Source organism: Furipterus horrens, unplaced genomic scaffold, assembly GCF_987537825.1.
Source record: "Furipterus horrens unplaced genomic scaffold, mFurHor1.1.pri manual_scaffold_2, whole genome shotgun sequence".
NCBI classification, from domain to species: Eukaryota; Metazoa; Chordata; class Mammalia; order Chiroptera; family Furipteridae; genus Furipterus; species Furipterus horrens.
Window position 1 is genome coordinate 89,166,697 of NW_028327172.1, and position 18,234 is coordinate 89,184,930.

Below are 18,234 nucleotides of genomic sequence, written 5' to 3' on the forward strand. Positions count from 1 at the left end.
TTTTTTTTAAAGTTAGGATTCTCCTGGGTGTTCAGCTTCTGTCCCGCTCATTCTTCTGCTTAGGAAGCTTGTTTAGTCATTCCCATGCTCTCACATTACACACCAATGAATCAGCCCATCATTGTTGTATAGAAAAAGAAAAGATGTTTTCCATTGCCTTACATGGCTTAAGCTCTTATATTGCATACTTGTGTTACATACTTAGGATGAGTTCTAATTGGAACAACAGTTGTATTCATAACAGTGTTACTTACCTGAAGCTTAACTTTCTACTTGCCATTGAAACCAAATTATCTTCCTTTGAAATTCTCTAAGTGAAATAGATACTCTACATCTACTAATAATGTTCCTTTCTTTGAAAAAAAAATTTCTAAGAATCATTTTAAAATATGGAAAAGCTAACAACCACAATAACAAATTAAAAGCTAGTCTGGCTCCTGCCACCCAGAGGTAACTATTGTTAACATTTAAGCATGGATATCTTTCTAGACATAGCATGTGGTCCCCCCGATTACATTGAATATGCTTCATAACACGAACTGTATCTGTTGAATTGCATAGGTGATCCCTATACAGTTATGCTTATGAACTACATATGTTGTCTACAACAAACATCATTATTGTTTTGGTATCTATTAATAAAAATATAAGAACCATTAGCTATTTGTTCCTTTCAAAAAGAGTGTGGCACTTGTTACTGTGACCCATTCCTTTAATGAGAGAGACACATCCTTTTAGAATCAATTTTTTTATAAACTAAAAAGATAAGAAGTGCTCATTAATGGCATGGGACTGGTGTGTAAAACATAGGAGCTGTTGAGGTATTGCTCCACACATTCACTATCATAGCACAGAAGTGAGTTCTGTGTTAGAGGTTTACTAACATTCCTTTTAATTTTAGTGTGGTGTCTGTGTGAAGGTAAGTTTACAGACCCAGATACTTCATTACCTATAAACGAAAAGGGGATCATAGTTAGAGTTATACAGTCCAAGGTTCAGATTTTGTCACACTGGCTATGTGACCTTGGATGTGGCATTTAAATTCTCTGATCTTAGGTGTTCTTACATTAAGATGAAGCTAGTAACTCCTGCCTTGTGTGATCATTAGGACCATAAAATGAAATAATACATATAGCATTTTCGTATACCTACACAACATAGAAAATAGTCCATAGTTTCGTAGACTTGCTTTTTTTACTTTATATGTCACAAATGTTTTCCATATTGATTCACCTGTATCCACATAATTGTATGGGTATCTAATACAGATTTCTGGCTAGTCTTGAATAGAAATCACCCTTGAGCAGCCTCTAGCAAAGTTACTCTCTAGCATAGGTATTTCTTTAGTACTCTGCAGTTTTCTATTTGCTGCATTCCTCACAACACTGGTGCCTTTGATCCTACAGGTGTCAATGGTTTGAGGATGCTGGGGATTCTTCATGATGCAGTTGTGTTCCTGATTGAGCAGCTGTCAGGTGCCAAGCACTGTAGGAATTACAAATTCCGTTTTCACAAACCAGAGGAGGCCAATGAACCGCCCCTAAACCCTCATGGCTCTGCCAGGGCTGAGGTCCACCTGAGGCAAGTTCCCTTCTTTTCTATAAGCAGTTTTGAGTCCCATTTATTATCTGATGATGAATTCTTTCCCCCTATAACCCTTGAACTTTCCAGTGTTAGTGCTGTCCTTTATTGCTTCTATTAAAGCCCTTCTCTAAATATATCCCAATCCTTTGGCTCCAGGAAGTCAGCATTTGACATGTTTAATTTCCTGGCTTCAAAACATCGGCAGCCTCCTGAATACAACCCCAATGATGAGGAAGAGGAGGAGGTACAACTCAAGTCGGCTCGGTAAGTCTTGGGTAGATAAGGATCATTAAAAATATTCTTTGTTCCGTCTGCTGCGCTCTTCAGGGCACGGTGCAGTTTTATTTTACTTGGATCAGAATTTCCCAGGTAACATTTAAGAAGCCTGAAATATAGTTTGTGTTGAAGTAGCAGTAGCTGGCTGGCAAAAAGAGAAGAATATGTTATGGAAGAGAAGTTAAAATAACTATAAGATGTATATTTTCTTTTCTTTGACCACCATATACTCTGTCAACTTTGGCTATATTGCTGTAGTCATCATGGTCAGAAAGTAGTACATGTATATGTGTTACAGAGCAAAGTGGGGCTCATTCACTTGGCATATTGGTATAAGACCCATCAATTGTTGAGAAAAACAGGTCTTTATTTACAATATTCCAACCTTGGGGGAATTGGGAGCACTCCTACTCTGAGCCCTGTTCTCCCACAAGACCCAGCACTTCTTGCTAAAAAAGGCTAAAAGCCAAAAATCATACCCAAAAGTTCCCCACTCCTTACCTGTCAGCTCTCTCCTTCAGGACCTGGGGTACGCAGTCATCAACCTTCATATAATAGGTCAGAAAAGCATACGCCACGCTACACTGGATCTTGGTGAACTCCAGGAAAGGCATAAGTCCTGAAAGTGTCCTCTGCACATGTCCCGAGTACCAAGAGTCCAGATAGAGTCCGGATCTGCAAGGCAGAGTCCCTGGTGGCTTTGGAGTCAGCTGGAGTTGCCACGACCAAAGCAGCAGCGTGCCTGTTTTCTTACTAACCTAAGCTGCATGGCCAGATCCTGACTGCAAACCGTATATCTACTACTCACATGCCTGCTCCAACCTGCTGCTCCATCATGCTCCTCTAACATGCCTCTTCAGTTGTGCTTCTCTTTATGGCTGATGGGGGTCTTCTTCCCCATCAGACTTCATGGTGGACTTGTGGGGACCCTCTGCAGTGTTTCAAACCACATGGCCTGTGCCCAAATGGCTGCCATCTTCATTTAAATCCTAATCGCAGCCTGTGATGCAGTGGGTAGGGTGACAAATGTCGTGCAGACCCTGGTGACCTCTCCACCACCATTCTTATGGTCAAAGTTCCTCACATCTCCCTGGCACCAGGCAGTGGCCACAACTATCTGCGTAACTAAGAAACTAGCTACCGGCCATAGATATGCAAAGTACCTTAAAAGCTGTATTATTTCCTTTCCCCATCCCCAAAACTATGGGCTGTGGGGACTTTGTGGACCCTGCTCTGTAACAATTCCCCCCTTTTTAGACTTTGGACCCTTTATAATCTTATAAAGCACAAGGTCTCCTGATCTTCTAGAGGTACTTCTTGTTGGACATGGCCACCATCCTGCCTACCCTTGGATCCAGGGATCCTTAACAGAGTGGGCATGTGGATCCAAGGGTGTCCTTCACACATGGAGGAGGACCTTGCAGAGTCCAGGTCATTTGGCTGCTACTGGGGAGTGGCATGCTTGGTTTCCAAGGGCTGACACTGCCCTTGTTGAACAAGCTGGCATCCTTATTGTAATCTGAGGACAACAGATTTGGCAAGAGTGTTAGAAGGCACAGTTAAAACCATAACCACTAAATGACAAAGGCAGAGACCATTCTTCAACGTCCCACATTAGGAAGAGTGGCTTCAAGGTATGAAAGGCTTGTCACACCTGTCAAAAAGCCCTTTTGCCCACTACACTTAGTTTGGCTGATGGAAATATTTTAGGTTTCCCCCCTTATAGACCTCTGGGCCCTTTCTCTCCAAGCCATTAGAGAGAAAAGGAAACCAGTGTTAAAATAAAGCCCACAGACCACCCCATACTTCACCAACACAACCAGTTAGTTTCATCAAACCACTGAGTCTCAAGGAGGTGATGCAGGTGGGCTACTTAAGTGAGGCCTCTGTTGCTACCAATCACTCAGGTAATGAGATCATAGGCTTATACCCTATGAAAACAGAAGGAAGAACACATGTGTTAATTCACACAACAACCCACAAACCAGTCTCTGAGTATTTGAGACTATCTTTTTGGGAAGACATCCAGCTGCAAGGCCTTTGCTGCCATGACATTTTAAGAGTGGCAGTTTGTTAGATCCTTCTTGCCTGTAAATTGAGCATCTCTGATTATGTCACGAACCCAGTTCAACTTTCAAATGAAAATAAACTTGGAAGACAGTTAGGTACACCAGTCTATTGTCCACCACTGAGCATGGTGATATTCCTCAAATCACGATGTTTTCTTCTAAGATCACCCTCATTGTTATTAAAGGGACTGCATTATGTCCAGCTTAAATTTTTGCAGTTCATTTGCATAAACACAAGAGCAGCAGTTGATCACATATGATCTTTAAGTCTGCTTTGCTGGAACTCACATAAGAAACCTTTAGATTGACTCTTTAGTCTGCCCTTCAGGGCACACAACTGCCATCTGGCTTTGCCTATAGCACCTGCTTCTCCCAAGTGTTTGAGGTTTCTGTCATGCCTTAAGGTCCCTTCTAGCAATCTTTCAGGAAAACAACCTTCGTTCCTTCCCTGGAAAGATTGCCAGGAACCACACAAACAACCAAGGTACCAGGCCTTTTTCTTATGGACTTTCATTAACTGTGAATGTGAAAGTCAATCCCACTTCCTCAGGGCTTTTTGGTAACAACCAGAGCCCAAGCATGTCTCCTTCAGGCTTGACATTCCAGTCAAAGTCTTGGTTGGAAAAGCCCCTATTAACAACTGGTCTTATTAATTTCATGCAAAGAAACACGGTCATCATTTACTCCTTCAGAATACCAAATTCTGGATGGATCAGGTAGGGAGAAAAATGTAAAGCATGAAGGAAAATCCTTGTCTTTCTAATGTTCGCTGAAATTGCATCTCCCTGCCTTATACTTTCTCTTGTTCACTTTCCTACATGTGAAGTTTTAACTTTCCCTAGGAAACCTCAATTTTCCTTTCAGAGCATAAACAGCAATAATTCAAAACACAGACAGAGTTAGGCATCTCTCACCAGTACATCCACTGGCCTCCTAGAGAGATGTGCCCTTTCAGTCCCAGTCTCTTGGCAGAGACATGCTCACTTGCCCAGGTTGGAATGCTCATCAGCCTTGAATGACCCTTCTTGGGTTCTGAGTGGCAAAGGCATTCTCTCCAACAGTTACAGATGACCTTTCCTAGGTCTTACTAGCCAGAAACAAATACAGAGAATTCCAGAACAGAACAGAGAAAAATTCAGTACAGTAAAAGTCAAAGCACATTACATTCCCATAAAATCAGAACACAAGTAACTAAGGTTTCTTTTTCTCAAGTTTAAAAACTCGCAACCTTTCCATATATTTACCTGTTCAGATTTACCATAATATACTTTCCATTCTTGTTCTTTTTCACAATAGGAAGAACCATGCTTAAACTTATTATCTGGCAGCTAAAAGTTCCTAGATTTACAAATACATGAATAAAACAGAAGAAACATTGTCACCCTGTGTTGGGTTCATTCTTCTCTTTGTGGAAGAGGAATTTCAAATCTTCCAGAGTGCAGGTCCAGCTTTTCCTTTTCATGGGTGTTGCTCTTTCACTAATAGTCCCTTGTTTTGCCAGGGCATCCTGTAGCTTTCTGAAGCTTAGACCTTACAAACACCCTGTTGTGCAGTGAACTGAATGCCTGGACACAAATGGTCTTGTCCCACTTACCAAACCATAGGCGATACAGTTCCAACTCCATGATGGTTTTCAATCTAGGAGACCATACATTGGCCATCTTTTCTCATAGGCCAAAACAGTGTTGCAGTAAAAATCCAATTCCTCCTTACCCATTGGAGAATGGCTGTGCCAGTCCACCAGAATTCTATCCATAGGGCTAGAAGCTAACACAGGATAGCTCCTGTCGGACTGGAACTACCACCAGCCCAAAACAATGAACAGAAAAATCCAGGGAAACTGGGAACACACAAAATTTGAATCCACAACTTCATTACACAAACAGACTTTGGGGTCACATCTATTACTGGACCAAGCTGTGGATGATGGTCCTCAAACTGACCTTTGAAAACTGATGTTCCTTATCCAGTCGTGGCCTCATGGCCTTTCTGGGGACCCATAGGTGGAGCCAGAGGACTGAACAACAACCTCTGACCAGTGCTCTACCAGGGCTTGGGTGGCCCTCACCTCCTCTTAGGGTCTGTCTCTTCCAGACTAGTTTCCTCAGTGACCCTGTTAAGCCCAGGCAGTTCTTGCTCAGAGCCCTGTCTGTGACGCTCAGAGTGATCCCCATTGGGCACTGGGCCATGGCATACAGAGCCTAGATGGTCATCCTTGGACCCCAGTTTGTTGCCCTCAGAACCAGGACTGCCCCTATTGGACACCTTATTCATGGCCTCCAGGACCAGAACCATTCCTATCAGAACCCAGATGCACAGAGAACCCTACTGGTACAGTGCCCATACAGCACATCACCTGAGGCAGGAGCCTAGCTCACCACCTTGCCCACTTCCAAGATGGAAGCACCATCCAAGATGACAAAGCACCCACGTGACTCATCCTCCAAGGCAAAGCACTCACATGATTCACCCAAAATGGTGGTGCACCCATGCAGCTCAGTTTCCAATACCCAACATGCATGCAGGTTCAGCTCACAGAGCCTAGGGGGTCTCTTCCTCCCCAGACCTGTTTTCTTACACCATTGTGGTGGTCCTAGCAACTGGTGCCTTGATCTGGGGTGCAAGACAATTCCCTGAGATTGGAATGTCCCTGCAGCCATGCTTCAGGGGTCAGTCTGCCCCATGTGGCTGGGACCTGACTACAGGTTCCCTTAGTCCCCATCTGGGTCGCCAAAACTTACCAAGCAAAGGGGCACTCGTTCATGTGGTGTCCTGGTGAAAGACCCAACAATTAGTGTTGAGGAAAACAGGTCTTTATTTACAATATTCCAACCTTGGGGCTGGGAACACTCCTACTCAGAGCCCTGTTTTCCTACAAGACCCTGCACTTCCTTGCTCCCCCAAAGGCTACAAACCAAAAACATGCCCAGAAGTTCCTTACCTGTCATCTCTCTCCTTCATGACCTGGGGTATGCAGTCATCAACCTTCATATAATAGGTCAGAAAAGCATGCACTGCGCTTCACTGGATCTTGGTGAAGTCCAGGAAAGGCATAAGTCCTGAAAGTGTCCTCTGCACATGTCCCAAGTTCCAACAGTCCAGATAGAGTCCGGATCTACAAGGCAGAGTCCCTGGTGGCTTTGGAGTCAGCTGGAGTTGCCACGACCAGAGCAGCAGCGTGCCTGCTTTCTTACTAACCTAAGCTGCATGGCCGGATCCTGACTGCAAACTGTATATCTACTACTCGCATGCCTGCTCCAACCCTGCTCCATCATGCTCCTCTAACATGCCTCTTCGGTTGTGCTTCTCTTTATGGCAGATGGGGGTCTTCTCCCCCATCAGACTTCATGGTGGACTTGTGGGGACCCTCTGCATTCTTTCAAACCACGTGGCCTAGTGCCCCAATGGCTGCCATCTTCATTTAAATCCTAATCGCAGCCTGTGATGCGGTGGGTAGGGTGACCACTCACAACCACCCACAGGAATCTCATGTAGGCCTCGTGACCGCTCTGCTGCCACTCTTACGATCAAAGTTCCTCTCATCTCCCTGGCGCCAGGCAGTGGCCACAACTATCTGCGTAACTAAGAAACTAGCTACCAGCCATAGATATGCAAAGTACCTTAAAAGCTGTATTATTTCCTATTCCCATTCCCAAAACTATGGGCTGTGGAGACTTTGTGGACCCTGCTCTGTAACATATGTATTAAAATAGCCCTAATTTTATACAGTACTAATTAGGTTTGCCATTGAACAAAGCGAATATTGTGGTCATGTTCTCTAGGAACCTTTGATCTAAGACTCAAAACTGGTTATTTCCTGAGTAGAATTCATTAATGATGTGCCTTGTCTCTTTAGGAGGGCAACTAGTATGGATTTGCCAATGCCCATGCGTTTCCGGCACTTAAAAAAGACTTCTAAGGAGGCAGTTGGCGTTTACAGGTATGGCTAAAATTCTAGAGAGAATTAGAGAAAACTAATGAAATTTTTCCAAATGCTGGAGTGGCCTCCCTCATTCAATAAGTTAGGTTTTATAGTAGCTATTAATTGAAGTCCTGGGCTCCTGCAGTTCCTGAGTTGAATAACTAATTTAACACAACTTAGCATTGCAATGTTGCTACTTCTAGTGGGCCACAGAATGGAGAAGTTTTTAACCTTGTCCATTTTTTAGAACAATTAATGTGCTCAAATTAGGTGGATCTAGATTCTTTTTTTTCCCAAGTTGTCTGTCCAGGGAATTTTATTCATTTATTCGTGTAGTCACACAATTAACCTCATTGCAGATTTGTGGCTGATCTCTTTTATGTCCTAGGTCTCCCATCCATGGTCGGGGTCTTTTTTGTAAGAGAAACATTGATGCAGGTGAAATGGTGATTGAATATGCTGGCAATGTCATCCGTTCCATCCAGACAGACAAAAGAGAGAAGTATTATGACAGCAAGGTGAGTCTCACACTGTCACTCTCCCAGTTCTTCTGTTGTATTATAGAATGTGGCCATCAACTATAAGTATCTCTAGATCAAAAATAGCTATTTTATTGATTCAAAGACATGTTTGTTTTTTCCACATTTTAACATCCTTGAAATTTGTGGTGGGCCCAGCAAAAGTTCATAAAATGCTCTAAGGATTAGTACACAAAATACACTTTAAAGGTTATTCCGAGTGGATCCCAGAGAAGCAAAAGCACATAGCAACACAATGTTTAGGTTTCTCTTTCCTGGGGAGACATTGATAAACTAGTAATCTAATGCCTATAATCTAGGGATTCATCATGGAAGCATTTGAGTAATTGGAGAAATCTTGCCATTTTATTAAAAGAAACTTTGTTCATCGGCGGCTATAAGTCACATCAGAAAAAAGTTGAAAAATGTTCTGAAACCTGAGCTGTAATAAATAACAGGTTCTTCTCCATTCTCCTTCATGTATAGGGCATAGGTTGCTACATGTTTCGAATTGATGACTCAGAGGTGGTGGATGCCACCATGCATGGAAATGCTGCACGCTTCATCAATCACTCATGTGAGCCTAACTGCTACTCTCGGGTCATCAATATTGATGGACAGAAGCACATTGTCATCTTTGCCATGCGCAAGATCTACCGAGGAGAGGAACTCACTTACGACTACAAGTTCCCCATTGAGGATGCCAGCAACAAGCTACCCTGCAACTGTGGCGCCAAGAAATGCCGGAAGTTCCTAAACTAAAGCTGTTCTTTTCCCCCAGTGTTGGAATTCTAGGACTCAGGGCCATCCAGAGCCATGCTGAAGGCCTTTGCCAGCAGCTAGGAGTTCAGGATTGAGTGGTCAGTTGAGGGTTCTCCATGATGGCTGCTAAGCTCCCTTATGTCCTGTATTCACATTATACATTTGATCATAGCCCTGGAGAGAGATAAGGTCCATGTTCTGCTTTCTCCTTGGGGCCCTATGATTATATGCTGTTAAAAAGTGGGAAATGGGGTCCCTAGTAGACTTGCCTGGAAGCAGCTGTGAGTTAGTTATGTTGGGAGATTGGGCCTGAGCATCTTTTTAGAGAGAAGTTGCCATCTCTGTGGCCCTTTCCCAAGCACTGTAAGCAAGGGATCAGCCCAAATATAGGGTTGGTTGGTTGAACAAACAAAGGTGGTTTGGTTGTTTTCCCCACTATCTTCTCACTTGAGCATTTACTTCTATTTGGGAAACAGGATTCTTAGCATCTTTGATGTCAAAAGGCTGTCTTGGGGTTGTGCCAATTAATTACCAAACATCAAGCCTGTGGGCTTTAAATGTGATTATTATCCCCATGAGCCTTATCTCAGCCAATTACCTTCCTTGATAATAGGAGCAGCTTCCCTCTCATTCCTTCTCTTCACCCTACTTTTTTGTTTTCCCTGTTCTTCATCCCACTGCTTTCCCATTCTTTCTGGGTGGAAGGAGACAGTGACTCCCTGCTCAAGGACACTGCCTACTGGGCGTACCATGTGCCTATGGAAACGTTCCCTGAGCCTGTGAGCACTCCCAGTGGGAAAATGGACAGGAGCCATTGGCCAGAACCAGACAGAATTAGGAGTTTTCATAAAGCTCCACTGAGAGTTTTAAAGAAATATATGTAGCATGATGTTTTAGAAGAGAAAAAGATCATTTAAATAGTTGAATCATGCAACAACCATTCCTAGGACATGGTGACTTTATTTCTCATTGTTAAGACATAGGAAGACTTAATTTTTAAATGGTCAATTTCCAGTTGAAGGCACAACACTAATCAGATTTCAAGGCCCAAAACTTGGGGACTAGACCACCACCTAGTATTGAGAGAACTCTGCCACCTATGCAAAATCCATGATAAAGTAAATTAAATAACACTACTGCCCTGATTACTCCTTAGGATGTGGTCAAAATAGCGTCAAATGTTTCTTCTCTCCATTCCCCCAAGACACTGTCCTGAACCTGTTAAATTAAGTCATCGGATTTTACTCTGTTCTGTTTACAGTTTACTATTTAAGGTTTTATAAATGTAAATATATTTTGTATATTTTTCTATGAGAAGCACTTCATAGGGAGAAGCACTTATGACAAGGCTATTTTTTAAACCGCGGTATTATCCTAATTTAAAAGATCGGTTTTAAATAAGTTTTTATTTTCATAGGATGAAGTTAAAGAAAATATTCAGCTGTTCACACAAAGTCTGGTTTTTCCTGCCCAACTTCCCCCTGGAAGATGTACTTTTTGTTTAATGTCTAGTTTGTTTGTGCCCTGTTGACATAAATGTTTCCTGGGTTTGCTCTTTGACAATAAATGGAAAAGGAAGGTCACCCAACTCCATTGGGCCACTCCTCTTCTTTCCCACACTGTCTCTCTCCTTTCTGGCACAAGCTCAGAGTGGTGAAAGATGGTAATCTGTTTTTCCCTCATCTTTCCTAGTTCAGAGTTAGCAACCAGGTTGAATGGTAGCCTGACATTTCCATCACCATCTGCCTCATAGATCACCTCGTTCCCTTTCCTTTGCCCACCAAGTCCTCATACCTGCAGAGAACCAACAGATCTCCCTGTGCCCTCTTTTGGGGCAGCCTGTTGAAATTGAAGCACAGTCTGACCCACACTTGATAAAAAAGATTTATCTCTGCCTCTGTCAGCCACAAGGTTTCAGAGCAGTGTAGTCCAGTGCAGGCAAGGCAGCCTTTTCTCCATGTAAGAAGCCCATTCCTATGGAAGTCTAGCAAAGCAATAAGACCCAGCCCAGCGCTCTGCTCCAGGACTCGTGGTTCTGCTGTGCCTTCCATCCTGGGCTCCCTGTTCTTCTGTGATCTTAAGGATTTTGTTTGGTGGCTTTACTGGAAGTTGTCACTTCATTGTCATGCAGGGAGCCCAGCACTGTGGCCAGGATGGCAGAGACTTCCTTGTTATCATGGAGAAGTGCCAGCAGGGGACTGGGGGAAAGCTTTCTACCCAGACCTCACCTCCCTTCCTCCTTTTGCCCATGAACTAGACACGGCAGCCCTAGGGGTTCCACTATTGTCTAGTTTCCTTTATTATTGCACTGTGTGAAATTTTTTTTGTAAATCCTTTTACTATTTTTTTTTTTCCAAGAAAAAAACTAAGCTGCATTTGTTACTGAAATGATTAATGCACTGATGGGTCATGAATTCACCTTGAGAAAGACCCAAAGGCCAGTCTAGGGGTGGGGGAAACTCAGCTAAACAGACCTAGTTATTGCCCTGCTAGGCCAGGCTGTACTGTTAAGTCCCCCCTCTTCATTCTCTTTCTACCAATCCCAAACCCTGAAGCTGGGGAGGAGCCACATCTTTCCTTCTGTCAGCTTCAGATGGTTTGCCTTGCCTTTCCACTCCCTAACTGTAAACACAGAAATGAGAAATTCCTCGTTACAGCTCAGCCTTGAGTTCATTGCCAAAATTCAGCATACCTGCCAGCAACTTGGGGAATGAGCTAAGGTTTCCCTACAAGAGGGAAACAAAGCAAAAAAAAAATGGGATAGCTGTCTTCAAAACACCTGAGTTTGTTTTGAAAGTGACATAAAGAATCTGCACAGAAGTGCAGACTGAGGAACTATGGTGGGTTATTCCTAGGGATTCCCCAAGGAGTAACAGGCTGCAAACCTGGTCAGTTCTCAGTGAGCTCCCTTACAGCTTTGCTGCTAGAACCTGTTGTGGCTGCATTTCCTGGTGGCCAGTGACAACTGTGTAACCAGAATAGCTGCATGGCACTGATCCTTTGGCCAAAACTTGGTCTCTTTGGCTCCCCCTATGTTACTGTCCACCACCCCCAGCACAACCCCTCCTGTTTTTAGACCAGTAACAAGAATTAAGGGGGAAGCCCTGGCAGCTATATGATTTCAGCCAGACTCCTTTGCGGGGATCCAGTTCACCACCTTGCTTGCTTCTGTCAAACCCCCGGCCAATGCAGTGAGCACCATGCGGCTCCCTTGATTTAAAAAAAGAAAAAAAAATCTTTTAATGAATGTATCTTTCTAAAGGACTGACGTTCAATCAAATGTCTGAAAATACTAAAGGTCAAAACCTTGTCAGATGATAACTTTTAAATTTGATTTGGGATTTTTTAAATAGGTTTTTTTTTTTTTTTTTTTTTTTTTTTAAGGAAAAGCGGGTCATTGCAAAGGGCTGGGTGTAATTTTGTTTCATTTCCTTCATTTTAAAGCAATACAAGGTTATTGAGCAGATAATTTTGTGCTGAATCATGAATACCAGTCAAGTCTCACACTCTGAAAACTTGCAACTTTTTTGTTTTGGTTTTCAAATAAATATAAATATGATATATATAGGAATTAATATAGTAATGCACCATGTATCAAAGTCTAGTTCAGTCCACAGCTTTTTATTCTCTTAACACTATAGATAAGGATTGTGTTACAGTTGCTAGTAGTGGCAGGAAAATGTCAGTCTGGCACTTCTCTGATCCTCCCAAATGGGGGAGAAACCCAAACCATAAAGGAATGGTAGAAACAGCCCATTCCTAGGATCAGAAACATGCAGAAATGGTGTCACCTGGATCTTTTTTTCTGCCAGTGAATGTTGCCAGGCAGTACCTGTACTCCTTGTTTTCTATTTTTGGTTATGAATGTTGGGGTTACCACCTGCATTTAGGGGAAAATTGTGTTCTGTGCTTTCCTGGTATCTTGTTCTGAGGTACTCTAGTTCTGTCTTTCAACCAAGAAAATAGATTTGTGGTGTTTCTTTTATTGAACTTTTAACAGTCTCTTTAGTAAATACAGGTAGTTGAATAATTGTTTCAAAAACTCAACAAATGACAAGCTTCTTTTTTAGAAATAAGACATTTCTTGACAACTTTATCATGTATAACAGATCTTTGGTTGTTGTTTTCCTTGTGTTCTTCCAAGCTTCTGGTTAGAGAAAAAAAGGGAAAAAAAAAAATGTGTCTAAAGTCCATCAGTGTTAACTCCCTATGACAGGGATGAAGGAAAATAACTTTAATAGTTCAAAAAGTAATAATGCTGAAAGCTCTCTACGAAAGACTGAATGTAAAAGTAAAAAGTGTACATAGTTGTAAAAAAAAGGAGTTTTTAAACATGTTTATTTTCTATGCACTTTTTTTTATTTAAGTGATAGTTTAATTAATAAACATGTCAAGTTTATTGCTGCATATGGTGGAGCTTTCTTTTGGCTTTGCCTGGGGTGGGGAGATGGGGGAGGGGTGTGGCTTGTGACCTGATTACAAAGTACCTTCCTTCCACAGTCCTTTATTTTTAAGGTAGAATAATTAATCCATTCCTCATTGCTTTCCACACTGGCCCTTTTAACTCTTGTTTTCTTTCCTTATCAATGATATATATTCAGGACCTAATTAACTCTGGAGGCCCTGGCTGGTTTAGCTCAGTGGATTGAGCGTCGGTCTGCGAGCTAAGTGTCGCTGGTTCGATCTTCCAGTCAGGGTACATCAGAGAAGGAAAACTCTGACTCCAAAAAACCTCCGCTGCCTTGCGGCATACCTCTTCAGGGGAAAGGCTAAGGGAGTAAACCCCGACAGAAAATCCGGAGCCGGAGTCCCTAAGGCGGTTTGACGTTGTAGTCAACACCGGCAACTCCTGCGGCGCACCTGAAGCCAAGCTGTATTGACTCCGTCTTTCCCTTGGACCCTTCAGCTGCGAAGAGAGGGGGGGTCTGCTGCATGGGCAACAGCAGACCCTCCATATCACCCTGCCCAGGCTCTGTAGCTTCAGTAGAAGCTACACCATCGTCTCTCGAGACGGACGGATGCCGACGACGACGACGACGGAATTAACTCTGGATATGAAGATGGGCTGAAGAAGACAAAGGACTAGTTCCTTTACTGCCTGCATACCCCGCTCCTAGAAGTAGTTGCTTCTAGGGATTTTTTTCCAATCTGTGAATGTAATAAAAGCATTTAAGGGAGAACTTGGACAGCACCCTCTCTTTACTCCACTCCACCTTAAGGCTGAAGTCGGCTTTATTTACTGTTTCTCCTAGGACTGGGGTGCTGGTGGGGAGGTGGTTGAGAAATACCTGTAAATGTTCTACTAATACAGGGTCACTAACCCCTGGCCAAAGGAGGTTAAGTTTACACTATAGCCAAAAGAATGGAAGACACTCCTCTTCATGGGGGATGGTCCTCAGCCTCCCTCTAGATCAACTGGCTTTGAAGCTTAGCCCCCACCCACCACTTATTCCTCCTTCCTCTTATCCTGAGTCACCTTTTTGGATTTTTGTAGTTGAGCATCATGGGGACTCTAAATGATCAGGCAGTGTTACAGGCCATCTTCAACCCTGACACCCCATTTGGAGACATTGTTGGGTTGGACCTGGGAGAGGAAGCTGAGAAAGAAGTAGAAGGTGAGTATTTGACCTTGGAGTATAGCTCTCTGTATTGGCTGGTCTGCAGGCCTCCCTGGGGAGGCAGAAGGAAGTGGTCTTTTTGGGGGGGGGAGGCAGTTCTTACAAAGTCCCTTGTTTGTTCCATGCCCCCTGGGCAATGTTTGATATTGGAATTAAAGGTTGGCTGTTCCTTAGTGCACTGATGGGGATTTGGCAGGAGGCACTATGCCAAGACGAGAGAGCCAGGGTTTGTCTCAATCCTTCTGTCCTCACGCCTCTGAACTTACCACTTAATTCTCCCTATGACCAAAACTTAATTGTGTTGATGTGTAGGAGGGTGATATTAAAAAACTTTAACATCTTTGTCATAACAGTATATCACCCCACAATGGAAGAGGGCAGGGCATGGCTCCAGTGAATGGTTCGAACCTAAGCAAGCATTCAGTGTTACATACTATTAGAATCCAAGCACTGAACTGATCTTTCTACAATGAGTGCACTTTGTGTTGGAGGTTAATATAGTAGAACAAAATGGATACAGGCTAAGGAGCCAGAAAGATCTGGGTTCAAATCCAAGCTGTGACCTTGAGCAAGTATTTTAGCTACAGTGAGCTTTATTCTCTTGATAATAGGGAGCCAACCAAGATCCCATTCCCAGGTTCCTTTGTGACTTAGGCAGTGTCACCTCTCAGGTCCTACTGCCCCAAATTCTGTATATGACTTCTGCTATGACCCACATCTCAGCTCAGTAAGTTCTGGCTCAGGTTTCCAAAGCCTGAGGTGGCTTTTGCTTCTTGCTCCCAATTGCACGCCTGTCCCCTCCTGGCTCCTGCCCTGGCACAGATGGAGTTTTTCCTCAAGCACAGCTGGAGCAGTCCAAGGCCCTGGAGCTGCAGGGGGTGATAGCAGCTGAGGCTGGCAACCTCAGCACAGCCGTGGAGAGATTTGGCCAAGCCATCAACCTGCTGCCTGAGAGGGCGTCAGCCTACAACAATCGAGCACAGGTCCGGCGACTCCAGGGAGATGTGGCAGGTGAGGGTAGATGCTCTGGACCCTCTGCAGAAGGGGCCCTGGAGTGCACAGACCAGAGATGAAGTGGTTGTGGGCTTGGGGAATGGGGGTGAGAAATCATTAAACCCCTCTAGAATCTGTGTTCTTACCTATGAGATATTGTGGGCCCTGCTAATCTCGGGGCTATTATGAAAGTCAGACTGCATTCCACTTACTTATTTAACATTTAATGAGAATCTACTATTGTAGCAGCAGGCCAGATACTGAGGACACAAAGATAAAAGATACAGCAACTAAAGCACAAAGCACTTTACATGAAATCCGTAATAACTCATTTAATCCTCTCAACCCTGAAAGGTATGTACTACTGTTATCCCCATTTCATAGATGAAGAAACTGAAGCATGGAGGTTAGGTAACTTGCTATTTTCCTACAGTTGAGAAATGGCAGAGCTGGGATTTGAAATGGCAGTGCTCCAGAGTGATATTGCCTCTCAACAGGTTGGGAGGGATCTGCTCCTGAAGGATGAGTTTTGAAGGATGAGTAGGAGTTAGCTGGATGGAAGGAAGTGGAGAAGGCAGTCTATAGAGGTCCAGAAGGCATGAAAGGTACAGGGAACTTTAGATCTCCAGACTGGCTGTAACGGGGAGTGGAGAAAGGATGGGCTAGGGTCAGAAGTAAACAGGAATCACTAAAGGGTTTTTAACCGGGGAGTGACTGGTTACTAGCTGGAGTGGGGACAATGGGACAAAGGGAGCCATGCTGGGAACCTGAGAGCAGGTCCATCTGGGGTATAAACCACAGAAGTCTTGTAGGGAACTACTAGACTGTTAAGGCTCAGTGGTGGAGGTACCCTTGAAACCAGTAATGCCAGGTTGAAGAGTCTGGACTCCATTATGGGAACAGTGGAGAACCACAAGGGTCCCTTTTCCAGTCTCGTCTTCCACCTGGCTCTGGCAAGTCAAGGCTGTAAAGGTCACTGGAGACAGCCTGCAGACCGAAACCCTAGAGAGGATCAGAGGCAATTCACCAGGAGGAGGCCTTCAATTCTCCCAGACCAGGTCCTCTGAGGGAGACCAAGAAATGCTGTCATCAGAGAGCTTCTCAAAAGTCCAGGTCCAGGTGCAGTGGGGAGCATAGCCCCTGCTCGGTTCAAGGGATCAAAACAGAGACATAAGGGAGATCAATCAGCCTTGCTCTAGGATGAGAGCTCCCCAACCACACAGATGAAATGCAGCTCAGTGGACCCTACAGTAGACACCAGCAGACTCCCTAAGATTGAGTTCAGATGCCCCCCACCCCTGACCCCCAGGATTTCATGAGGACAATAAATAAAAACAGGGCAGGCTAGCTCTGGCTCCAAGACCTTCATAGAAAATTGGGTACAAAATAATGAAGATTATGGAAATAATGAGGAAAAGCAGTCAGTGGAGAAAACAGGTGAGAAGCTGTTTTGAAAATCACACAATAGGCTCTGGCTGCTGTGCTCGGTGGGTTGAGTGCTGGCCTGTAAACCAAAAGGTCTCTGGTTCAATTCTTAGGGCATATGCCAGGCTTGTGAGCTGGGTCCCCAGTTGGGGGTGTGTAAGAGGCAACCAATCTAGGTATATCTAACATTGATGTTTCTCTCTCTTCCGCACTCTTAAAAAAAAAAAAAAAAAAAAAGACATGGCACAATGGAAGAGGGAAGAAAAGCCTTTAAAAGGAAAAGTAGGAGAAATGGACTTTACTGTATTTGAGTATAATTATTTGGGGATTTGGGATTCCGTTAGTCACCTGGCCCAGGGAGGATGGTAAATAACATATCAATACATGTGGAATAAATTGCCAGCTACATGACAGCAACGGACCACATTCGTGAACATAGTGAGCTCCCACCAACTTTTCATGTTTTAGTGTGAGACTTAAGTCCCAGCTCTGCCACTACGTGGCTGTACAGGCAGGACGTGTTTTCCCAACACTTCCAGCCTTAGTCTGTGTAATGGGAATAGCAATAACTACCTCTAGGTTAACATCAAGGCGGGCCGTAAACGGCCGAGCCCCAGGCCCCAATTCTGAGCCCCGGTTCTGTGCTCGCTTGTCCCGCAGGAGCCCTGGAGGACCTGGAGCGCGCCGTAGTGCTCAGCGGCGGCCGGGGCCGCGCCGCCCGCCAGAGCTTCGTGCAGCTCGGGCTACTGGCACGGCTGCAGGGTCGAAACGATGACGCCCGCAGGGACTTCGAGCGGGCAGCACGGCTGGGCAGTCCCTTCGCGCGGAGCCAGCTGGTATTGCTCAACCCGTACGCCGCGCTGTGCAATCGCATGCTGGCCGACATGATGGCGCAGCTGGGCGGCCCCCCCAACGGACGCTGAGCCAGCCCGCGGGCGAGGGAGGAGCGGGCCCTGAACTAATAAAGCTGCCAACTTGCACGACTCCCACTAGTATCTGCGCCCACCCGCCGTCCCAGCCAGGGCAAGGGTCTCAGAGGGCGGGGTGGGTTAAGTAGCTGCGGTCCG

At 44.4% G+C, this 18,234-nt stretch overlaps 2 protein-coding genes across 3 annotated transcripts in view; both read left to right on the forward strand.

Moving 5' to 3' along the window:
* KMT2A (lysine methyltransferase 2A) overlaps positions 1-13,530 on the forward strand; it is a 104,445-nt gene extending 90,915 nt beyond the window's left edge. For both annotated transcript variants that reach the window (XM_090266031.1, XM_090266032.1), the window contains 5 exons: positions 1,407-1,585; positions 1,745-1,848; positions 7,786-7,869; positions 8,240-8,369; positions 8,856-13,530. In XM_090266031.1, coding sequence (XP_090122157.1) covers positions 1,407-1,585; positions 1,745-1,848; positions 7,786-7,869; positions 8,240-8,369; positions 8,856-9,131 — 773 coding nt within the window. In that variant the 3' untranslated portion in view covers positions 9,132-13,530. The remainder of the gene's footprint in view (positions 1-1,406; positions 1,586-1,744; positions 1,849-7,785; positions 7,870-8,239; positions 8,370-8,855) is intronic.
* Positions 13,531-14,479: 949 nt separating this feature from the next.
* On the forward strand, positions 14,480-18,148 carry TTC36 (tetratricopeptide repeat domain 36). The gene is made up of 3 exons (XM_090266040.1): positions 14,480-14,746; positions 15,572-15,760; positions 17,828-18,148. The coding sequence occupies exons 1-3, from the start codon at positions 14,635-14,637 to the stop codon at positions 18,088-18,090; spliced, it is 564 nt and encodes a 187-aa protein (XP_090122166.1). The 5' UTR covers positions 14,480-14,634; the 3' UTR covers positions 18,091-18,148.
* Positions 18,149-18,234: the final 86 nt, after the last annotated feature.

Coding starts and splice junctions, on each gene's coding strand:
- TTC36 (XM_090266040.1), top strand. CDS start 14,635: ATGGGGACTCTAAATGATCAGGCAGTGTTACAGGCCATCTTCAACCCT. Junction 14,747..15,571: donor AGCTGAGAAAGAAGTAGAAG/GTGAGTATTTGA, acceptor GCCCTGGCACAG/ATGGAGTTTTTCCTCAAGCA. Junction 15,761..17,827: donor ACTCCAGGGAGATGTGGCAG/GTGAGGGTAGAT, acceptor CTTGTCCCGCAG/GAGCCCTGGAGGACCTGGAG.